The 11602-nt window shown below is 41.6% G+C and overlaps 1 protein-coding gene across 1 annotated transcript; it reads right to left on the bottom strand.

The window, feature by feature from the left end:
• Positions 1-7992: 7992 nt before the first annotated feature.
• LOC112588885 (uncharacterized) lies at positions 7993-9046 on the bottom strand. The gene has a single exon (XM_025300203.1). It carries the CDS (start codon positions 8793-8795, stop codon positions 8037-8039), a length of 759 nt encoding a protein of 252 aa, XP_025155988.1. The 5' UTR covers positions 8796-9046; the 3' UTR covers positions 7993-8036.
• Positions 9047-11602: the final 2556 nt, after the last annotated feature.

The raw sequence follows: 11602 nt of genomic DNA, 5'->3' as shown, positions 1-11602 counted from the left end.
GTTACGGGTAAGATGGCAACCGTGAAGTCACGCATACGTCAAAGAGAACAAACATGGCGGCAGTGTAGGTAAGGTCGAACCTGGGCCCCGCGATTACTAATCGAACGTCTATCGGACGTCTCTTGAACGTCTATCGGACGTCTCTCGAACGTCTCTCGGACGTCTCTCGAACGTCTCTCGACGTTCTCGAACGTCTATCGGACGTCTCTCGGACGTCTCTCTCGAAGTCTATCGATGTCTCTCTCTCGAACCCTAGACCATTGTTACCTATTGCTAGTAGGCATAGTGAAGGTTCTTACAGTATGTATGATGGCGTCACGCATTGCGTCAAAAGAAAAACAAAGTCGAAAATCTAGGCTAGACTCGAATCCCGGACCCCTTCGTTTACTGTGCGATGGTCCTACCACTTAACCATCATAGAGTGGTTGGAAGGGAATACGAAACGTTCGTCGAAAGAGTATTTTACATACCGACTTGCGCTGGACACTATCCTCATCGTTCTGAGGAGGGGGAAGGGAAGTAAAAGGGAGACATATAGAATTTTATACATAATTTTATGTTTTAGAATATCATTTATTTGTTCACGGCTTCATACATTTATTTTTCACAGCGCATGCTAACAATTACTTTCAATGATGTTAGTTAAGTTTGCGCACCATGTTGGTTAGCGGGCTGTATTCAACTACACGATCATGCAGGATGAGACAATATGCGGTAGTATTCGCCGGTATATTCTCCTTACACTCAAATTCTATGCGCACATCCACAGTGGCACTCTTGACGGACTCATTTTGACGCGAGCAATCGATAACCACAAAAGGACCTAGCCGCAGAAAGTCGGTAGTTGTTAACCATGCCTCAGCATTGTCGCATCCATAATACGATTTACGAAAACATCTATACATATCGTAAAGTACGGCGTATTTATTTTTTGTAAAGTCCAAATTCATGTCGTCGTACGGATAACACTCTGAATTCAGATAGAGCTTCACGTTGATCAATTTGCAGTCATCGAAACGAGTTATATTTTCCGACATGACATTCTTCCGGCCAGTCTGCAGCGCAAAGATAACGTATCGAGGTTTCTCCAAATTAGTAGCAGTTTTGACGGTCCACAAGTGTTTGGTCGTGCTTTGCAGTAGAGGAAATTCATACAGATCCCACGAGCGGAAACTCATACTCAGGTATCGTCCATCCTCCAAAGTTTTCAGCATGGAAAGTTTATTGATATCGTTCAAGATTACGTGAGGCATTCGCCATTGTATCTTGAATAGCTCAATCTTAGGATCCAGCGCTGAAGATCCTAGTAGACTGTTGTTGTCGCTGCGCGATCGTAATAGAATCAATTCGTGACGCGCGTTAATCACTATACGTTTGTAGTCTTCACAGAATCCTAGCAAAACGTTGAGCGGTACACAAAAGTTGAAGTACCCGTCCGGCGAAATAGTGTCAGTCGTATCCCACGCGGCATTTTTCATGATGGCATTTTTGTCTGAAGATATCGATACATAGTTTTTGAGCGTTGAAGTTATTCCCACGTTTCTGTTACGATCAATCTCCACACCATCCAGTTCATAACGGATCTCATCAAACATGAATGCAACGCCATTATATCCCAACGTTACAGTCGCACCATCGACTGCAACTTGTTTCGTCACCTTCCCCTCGACATAGAGATAACTCTCACATGGCAATATGTATAAATCCTGCTGCTGTATGGGTATTCGTATCTCGTCGCTATGTCCAAACGTTGTGTTAGCGTATGGATTGTACGTATGTGTCTCAATCTTGACGATGCGCTCGTCAAAGACCGGTTCATTTCCAATGTTCAAAATGTCAATCATCTTTCTCAATCGTTTCGTACGATGAATCCCAGAGATTTCAAAAATTCAACGTTCAACGCGCTGAGTTTCTTTCGAACGAGGGATTTTGTACTGTTAATTGCGCGTCTCGTAAAAAGTATATTTCCAGCTTGTTTCACCTGTTCCACTTGATTCACCACAAGCATTTCATAGATTACGTTTATTATCGTCGCCGTCGTACGTGCAATCTAACGGTAATCTCTTCTCCTCGAAAATCGAGCGATTGTCCTTCTTGATCAACTACACGCACCGTTAAATCTGTAATGCTCCGTGCGATGATTGGAAGATAAATGACATGTGTCGGTGTTTCCGATATCTTATATCCTGGTGGCACCTTAGGCGAGAATTCATGTATCGTATGTACACGCATACTGTTACTGTACGCACCACTGACAACGCTGCATTCTATACGAATGATATTCACGTTGATAATCTTAATCGGGGCGTCCGATTCGTACCATCGGTGCGGTTCTAATATACGACTCGATGAGAATCCCAAAAGCGAGCCAATGTTGTTTGGTTTGCTAAAATTTATTCTATAAGCACATTTTATTTCACTCCTCATCGTATTATTATTGGCACGAATTATTATAGGATATTCATTCTCGTCATCTCTATATGGATTATTTTTGGAACGCACTGCTTTTGGAGAATGTGAAATTGCACGTTTCAGATATTCGTATATGGCGCGCAATTCGTACGATCCTTCAGGAATCGTAATTTCTTCATCGTTAGCACCATAGTAAAATTTATTATTCGACGAATTTACGTTTGGTATCGTATTGTATGCTTCGAAATCCGTTAAACCGAGCTCGTAATCACCATCGCTCAAATCTATAGCGGGAAAGTAGCTCACCGTAAGGGTGTACTGTTGCCAGTCAACGTAAGCGTTAGCGACATGTTTGCAAACTGCCGAACGAATACTGACTGCTGTTAGTGGAATGTCATCATCATCATTTAAATTGATCCTCTACCGTTTGGAGAAACTGCAAGCACAATTGTCCGCAAATGCTCTGGTTGTAATGTTGATATGATGTGCGATTGTACAAAATTTTCACTACATCTCTCTCAAGGTATCGAATCAATTCCTTGGGCGGTCGAAGATTACCAAAACTGTCAAAATATACTGCGCGATTTCCTCTTTTCGCATACGCCACCCAGTGAGTACCTGGTCCCTCTGTGTTGTCTAAATTTACAATACCGCTCTCGTTTTGACGTACTCCATCTATCGGTAAGGCGTCACGCATGAAAACACCTCGAAAGAAAGATATACGCATACGCCTCGCTAGTCTTTCCAACTGTACATTAGTCATTGCACCCGTGGGTAATTTTAGCGTTTCTTTGACGTTTTTTTTTTTCTGCAGCGCCTTTCCCGCGCTTGTACGGAGCAAGATAGATTCCGCGACCTTTCGTAGCGCGACCTTCCATTGCGCGATGATGACGTTTTAATTCTTCCAGCTGGCGTTGCGCGGCTTTGCCATCATTCACCGCTTTTGCGACACCCGCCGCTCCACCGACTAGTGAACCGAGAACTCCCAGTAATGGTAGAACTGGTAAAATACCACCCCGTTTTGCTACTGGAAGTGCTCGTTTTCGGATTTCTTTCTTGGACGACTTCTTTTTCTTCGTGCCCATGCCCATGCCGATTTTCGTTTTGGCTTTCATAGCAGCCCAAACGACTGCAGCAGCAGCTTTCTCGCCTAGAGTTGATTCTTTCGAAGTTATGCGTTTCCGCGCTTTCACAGCGAGAATCTCATCCGCCGCGTGCCGATCGGTGAGATTGTTGCTACGCGAATAGGCTATATCGTGCTCACGACACGCCGCGTCCAATGAATTAATGCCTTGGTCACCTCTGGCCAATCGTTTTACCAAGCGAGTTCCAGGACCACAAAATTGATATCCGGGAATGTGTAGTTCGATAGGAAGCGCATTTATCGCGCGATTCAATAGACCACTGCCGACTTTGACTTTTGTCGACGACATTCACTACAGTCCCTGATCAGCGGTGCTGGACCGTCGATATGTGTTTGCTGCCACGGACGATTGTAATGTTCCAAACACGACGATACTGCTGAACCTCTGGATCGACTCTTAAATGTTCCGGGAGTCTATCCTGCAAATCGTCAATATACTTTGCAAATTCGCGTAACAGAACAATCTTCGGTATATATTTCAGTTGTTCGGAGGTTAGCTCTCGAATATCATGGGTATCTGTCAACAGGAGGAACATTTTCTAAACTGAGTGTTTCCAAGATTGACGCGCTTATATATATAGTTAAATCAGCGTCACATTTAAATTATTTTGCGACTCACGGGGGAAACATGCGGTTCGTGAAGCAACCAACGTCGATATGCGTGACAAATTTCGACAATAGAACGGAATCAATGCTTGAGCAAGAGGCGCGCAGGCATGGAAACATGCTTCCGAACACCATACGCGGCATCATATGCGGTCCCTCGAATTGCGGCAAGACAAACATTCTCATCAGCTTGTTGGAAAGTCCGCACGGTCTACGTTTCGAGAACTTGTACGTGTACTCGAAATCGTTGCAACAACCTAAATATCGCTACTTGGAAAATCTGCTGAAATCGATAGATGAAATTGGATACTTTACATTCTCCAATAACAGCGATGTGATTCCAACGACCGAAGCGCCCAAAAATTCCATTTTTATCTTTGATGACGTTGCATGTGACAAACAAGATACGATAAGAGAATACTTTGCAATGGGTCGTCATTCGAGCGTTGACTGTTTCTATCTCTGTCAGACGTACGCAAAAATACCCAAGCATCTTATACGGGACAATGCAAATCTTCTGATTCTCTTTAAACAGGATGGTACCAACTTGAAACATGTGTACAACGATCATGTGAACACTGACATGTCATATGAGGATTTCAGTACATTGTGTTGCAAATGTTGGGAGGATAAATATGGTTTCACAGTGATTGATAAGGATAGCTCAATGACCGACGGACGATACAGAAAAGGATTTAACGACTTTGCTGTGCTGTGAGATGCACAATCGTCATTTTAACCTCAACGTGGTAACATCTTCAACATTCACAAGACAAACATATCAATGATGAATAGTAGCGTGAAGATCATGGATCGTGAAAAGGTAGCGGAAGAGATTGCGAAAACGAGCGAATCGATCCGCAAGAAGTATCGCGCTTTGAAAACCGGTAGAATGGTGGAAAATGCTGCATTGGAGAGACACTTTAAACCTATTATTGAACCTCTCAAGCAAATCGCGGGAAGCAGCGCTAATGTGGAAAGTAACGTTGATGTTAAAACTGAGCCACTATCAATGAGTACAAGCGAAGAAACAAAGAGTGTAATATTAAAACCCGAAAAAAAGATAAAGCGTAAGGCAAAACTTTCACCAGTCGCATTGACTACACCGAAACGGAAACTATTAAACGATCCTCTGATAGTTCCTACATCGACGGAAGCTCTACAACATGAGGAACTACATGGAATGTCGCATGAACCTTCACCGATCGACAATCTACTCACTGATGATGATGATGATGATGAGAATGTTTCCGAAACCCCCGATAAACCGGTAGTGACATCCGTTAGACGTCAGTTGCGAACGTACAAAGGACAACAAACTTTACGTGATCATTTTGGTCCGTTGGGTCAAAAATATATGGGAGCTGTGCTAAGCAGTGGAAAAGATAACACTATAGATTATGTTTACGGCGTACGTCTTAGTAACGATGGAGCGATGCTCGGTGATAAACGTATCGATGTGGACAGAGACGATAATATAATCATAGGCGAAACAGGATACATTGGAACACCCGGTCTTTACGAGCTAATATTCAAAAGAATCCCCGACGATTCTGTGTACACCGAAGCTGATATGCAAAAATACAAAAATATACTATTGGCGACAAATACTCACAGACGCGGGTACCTCCCGCAAAATCCTATACTCGGTAACAAGGGACACAAATATAAACATATAATCGCGCCCCTAGTATCAGATGCGTCGAGCAATAAAGTGGGAGGAAAAGGTTTATACGCATCGCAAGCTATGATGACCTTAAATGACAACAATATCGATTACGTGCATTGGGATGATCCCAACGAGCTGGTGGATCGTCTGCGATTGCTTGACGCTTCGCGCCAAGCTGGCAACAACTCGCACGAGCACGAAATTTTATCGATTATCGAAGAACTCCGTGAAGCTGGTCTCATTATAAATTAAGCAGCGTGGCATTGACACAAGTCAGTCAGTCGGTACAACTTGTTCCGAAATGTCGATGAATAAGTTTGGAGTGTCGCGAGAAAACAATGGTGCGAAAACTGATCGAGCGCATCAATGGAATGAACATGTTGAAAATTACATACATGAAAATGCCCTTTGTTTAAACGCTGCCAAAGTTTTTGATGCAAAATCGCGCAAGATAAAACATGTAGCGCAGCCTGAAGCCGACAGTGACGTTGCAACCAAACAATACGTGGAAGAATGTGTTGCAGGTGTGAGAAATCATTTGAATGATGTTGCAACCAAACGATACGTACATGAAAATGCCCTTTGTCTAACCGCCGATGGCAAAGGTTTTGACGCAACAGGCACGCGATACATCATGTAACGCGGCCGAGAGCCTTCAATGATGTTGCGCACAAAAATTATGTGGATGAGAGTATAAAGTCTGTAAAACTTCTGCTGCATGAGAGTAACGTTGAGAAGAAGCAGTATATAGATGAGAATATAAATTCTGTAAAGCTTCTACTGCATGAGAGTAACGTTGAGACGAAGCAGTATGTAGATGAGAATGTTAAAAAATTGAAGGATTGGCTGGAAGACTACCAGAAGAAAAACATACTGAGCATAAATAGCATTCATGAGAACACAGAACGAATTTTAGACTGGACAGATTCAGAGATAAAGAAATCGTCGAAAATATAAAAGTAGAATATTGCAGTTGAATCGACATATAGTATCGACATAAGCAAGAGACGGATCATCACGAGCTGCAATGGTGAAGCAATCGTCAAAATTTAACAAAAAGAAGAAAAGTTCAGAGAAGCAACTCATCGGTACTATTTCAGCTGTTTCTGCCGGTGTAAAGCGACAAAGCTTCACGCATGATGGGAAAACGACTCGGCGAGTAACGGGGAAAAATAATGAGAAGAAACATTCCGAAAAAGAACAACTAGTGAAAGAATTACACGCTCCAGCGAGACGAAATTTTCCTCGCAGACGCGTCATAGTGCGTGGATACGATGATCTTTGGCAGGCCGATGTGGTGGAAATGCGTCCTTACTCGCGATTCAATGGAGGCCACCACTACATACTCACCATTATCGATGTACTGAGCAAGCACGCATGGGCCGTGCCGTTAAAGAGCAAAAGCGGAAAGGAGATAGCGAGGCATTCGCAAAGATAATTCGAACGGATGGAAGATGTCCGAAGAACTTGCAAACTGATCAGGGAAAGGAGTTTTACAATACAGAGTTGCAGAGACTTGTGAAGAAACACGGTGTCAATCATTATTCGACTTATTCAGTAATGAAGGCATCTGTTGTGGAGCGATTCAACCGCACGTTAAAGAACAACATGTGGAAAATGTTTACGTTCAACGGAACTTACAAATGGATCGACTCGTTACCGCGCCTCGTCGCTGAATACAACACGCGAAAACATCGAACTATCGGCATGCGTCCTATCGATGTGACTCCTACAATTGCTAATAAGCTCTTAAACACAGTCTATAGTAACATAAAGATTGCAGCGCCTGCGAAATTCAAAGTGGGTGATCTGGTACGCGTCAGCAAATTCAAAACTATCTTTGAAAAAGGCTATACACCGAATTGGACAACTGAAGTGTTTAAAATCGTCAAAGTGCAGACAACTAATCCTGCAACTTACCTATTTGCAGACTCGCGCGGGAAACCTATCGCCGGGGGTTTCTACGAACACGAACTACATAGTGTCACCAATCCAGATATATACTTAGTAGAAAAGGTGTTGCGCAGGCAAGGCGACAAAGTATATGTAAAATGGTTGGGATTCGACAATTCGCATAATTCATGGATACAAAAGGATAATGTATTGTAAAAAATAATACAGTTTTATTAGAACATTTGATGACATATTTAATTGTAAAATAGCTAATAAAACAAATAAACGTTATAATAGTATACTATAATGTCCTCATGGTAATGTATTTATCGAATCAGACATAATAAATCGCTTATCATCGTATGGACTGAGTGCAGTTTTCGTTTCGAATACCGTGTATACCTCATGCAACTTGGATCTTATGTACGATTGACGCCGACTCGTTTCAATTTCTTCTCTCAAACAATGTGTGTAATCGTCAAAATTGATCGTTCGTGCTATAATATTCCTCTTAACACCCTTCGCCCTTTTAGTATCCTTTTTACCTTCTACTTTCAGCGCATACATTTTTGCTCTGAGCCCGACGAATTCTGTCATTATAGCTCCGTTATTTTCATCTTTCATAAGCCCTGGAACTTTTTTGTTCTTAAGCGGTATACCGTATATGTTAGTTTGAGGATAATCGCTCGTATCAAACCTAGCAATGTCACGTTTCATTAGCTCATATACATCGTCGGACATTACATGGTAAATTAAGCTATCTGTGTCCGTATACAGTACTTTACATTTCTCACGATATAGAGGTGACATGTACTCATGATGAAATTCATACAAGCAGGTCTTAGATATGTCGAGAATACACATACCCAAATAGTTCGGCTTGTTGAACTTCACTTCGAGTTTTCGCAATTCAACTGCAACCAAATTTTCTGAAAAGATGCTCCTGCTATGAAAATTGGGCATTGCGACCATTGCCTCTGCACCGTATCGTCCATCCCATTTTGTTAAAAGTTTTACATCGACATGATTGCGAACATTTTCCATTGTTTTGCCGAATACCGCGTTGTTCATTAATTTGTATAAATTTTTCTCAAAATCGTTTGTTGCATGCGTTCGAAACTGCGTATTTAATTCTATGTAGTTGCGTAGCTATGAAGTTTGTGCGAATTGGAGTATGCGATGAATCTTTTCGATACGAAAACCATGGCATATGCACTGCTGCAGATTACGATAATGAATAACGTAATACTGCTTATTATATAAAGTCGCAAGGAGTTTTTCTTGCCGTTTGTTCGGGGGCTTCGTTCGCGTCGGACAGAACGGTAGATCTGCATGTGTATCATGCAAGTGTTGAGGATACTCCAAATCAACCTCGAGAATATAACCTGTGAGCGAATTTAGCGGGATTGATGATACATCAAAATTCGACGTATCATCAACCCACTTAAATTCAGCGTATGGTAACGGTTGACACATTGCCCAGCCATACAAATTATTTATATCAAAGTACATGAGGTATGAGGATGGCTTCGATGGATCGTAAGATTGCATGTATTGGTTATTGGCTTTTGCATATCTACCGGAACACTGACTCAGACCGCCACGTATACCGCGTTCGATAAACATTACCATATCAATATCTGTGAGTAATTCAAAATTAATTTTTGTATGTTTTAACATCGCATCCCACGTGAAACCTGGCAATGTGTAATAATGCACGGGATCTAGACCGTAACTTTTGATACAACTATCGCGGAAATTTTCGAAAATATCAGCCAATAACAAAACATCAGTTTTCAGGTACAAATCGCTATATTCGCCTAAAGTTTGAATAGAAAACCGTTCCCATATGTTCACGGCGTGCGTGTAATCGCTCTCAGATACTGTATCACCTGTCAGCGAACTGTAGAATGACTCGCGCGGTGGTAAACATTGATCCTGCAGCTTGTCATTGCAATCCACATATTCGTACGGGAAGACACCTTTTCGCGTTAATAAATCAAAATCTTTGTCGGATAAGTTTTTAAATTCGGATTGAAGAATTTTTAATTTGTCTCCAGTGGGAAACGATGCTAATTTATCGAGACTGGTACTGAGAAATTTATACGAATCGATGAACCGCAATTTAATATAATTTCGCCAGCCTGATGTTTTACTTGTTGTATCATTAATATGTTTGGTAAATGAAATATATTTTTCTTTCGTTATTGGTAGTACACCGACGAGACCTTCGAACGCGGTGGTTACTTCCTTGATAATAAAATGAGCGTCATAACCTGATAAGTTATGAAAAACTATCGGAATATAATAGGAATCTGTATAATTTAAATTACAATTGAAATGTGCCGGACCCCTGTATTGTCCGGTTAAATGACAATGATCGCGTACGCGTATATCCCCCACTGCGAATAATTTTTCGCATATATGACAATGCGTTGCACTATAAAATGCTGCGCACTGTTCTTGTGATAAAATTTCCATAGGGACATTATAATTTTTATACGATGCGCCAATTGTTTAAGTTCCTCGACGAACTACGAAATGCAATTCGGATCGCGACGACACTGATATGCGGATAATGATTCATCGTAGGAACATCGTACATAATAAGCTACACTATGTACTTTATGATGCTGATACACATACGATTTTTTTCTTCGTTTGACGTTTTCTCTAGAATGCATTCCAGGTCAGCGTACACCACGAATGGAATCCATTCTCTTCTGCTGTAATTAGTAAAACTGAGCCACTTGTTGGCCTCTGTTGGCAGGATGACTGCACAGTCATTCAACCTGTTGCAATCTGATTGCGGTTGCAATATGATTCTCCAGTTTTTCGTTAGAATAAAAATAATGCAAGCAACTGAAAAGAAATGGATATTACGAGTTATTCTTTTATTTCATATTTTTTATATTTATGGTGAATATCTCCTTACCGATCGCATATACTCTTCTTGCATTTTTTCTTACTCAGTTGCATGTCCACAAGACGTGACAAATTCTTGATCCACACGAAATGTCCCATGTTGCACTCTTGTGGATCTTGCACATATAACAAATTTACATGCTTTTCCTTCTTACTGGCGAAACATATCGGAACGATCGTACATGCTTCTTCTTGCTTTTTTTTATCTTGAATGGTGTATACGTTGATGGATATGTTGTTTAGCTGTTAAACTTGGTAATTTGTTTAAACGTCATTGGAAATTCAATATCCTGAAGATTGAATATTTTGGTGTAATGTGGGTACGAAGATTCCCGGTCTCCATTTCTTTCAGCTGGATATAATGCCGTGACCGCGGACCATGCAAAACATGCGTTGTCTTTAGTTCGTATGTTTATCACGGCTTTCTTTAATTTTATTTCGCGAGGCAGCTCAATGTTGCACCCTGCATGCAGTGGATTGTATTTGTTCACATTGACTGTGAGATCAAGTATGCGTAGCAGTGCCCACCCACTATCACGTTCTTGAAATTCTTCCAAAGATGCCAAGGTAGGCTCGATGACGCGTTGCTCGTACCATTTATCCAAATCTAAAGCAGAAAAGAGTTCACTGTTTCTCGTGTCAATGCTTTTGAATGCATGATTGTCGCCTGAGATAAACTCGCCATTGAACACAGTGTTCACCTTAAGATTGCCGTGCTTTTCCATAGCACTTCGCACGTGCTCGAGCACTATACTCTTCGCATCTTGGAGAAATCGAAGAGGTTCGATATGGTTCACGTTAATAACTGCGCCGGTTGATATGCGGCTTTCGAACGCTGTATCAATTTCTCTCCATACCAATTCTGCATCTCTTGATGCGTGTCCAGCACCCACGTATATGAAGCGTTCTTGCACAGAAATTTTCAGTCCCTCGAGTCGTGCAATACGAGCCAC

This window comes from Harpegnathos saltator, unplaced genomic scaffold (assembly GCF_003227715.2).
Source record: "Harpegnathos saltator strain DR-91 unplaced genomic scaffold, Hsal_v8.6 scaffold330, whole genome shotgun sequence".
In the NCBI taxonomy this organism is placed as follows: Eukaryota; Metazoa; Arthropoda; class Insecta; order Hymenoptera; family Formicidae; genus Harpegnathos; species Harpegnathos saltator.
This window is presented reverse-complemented; position numbering and strand designations above follow the sequence as displayed.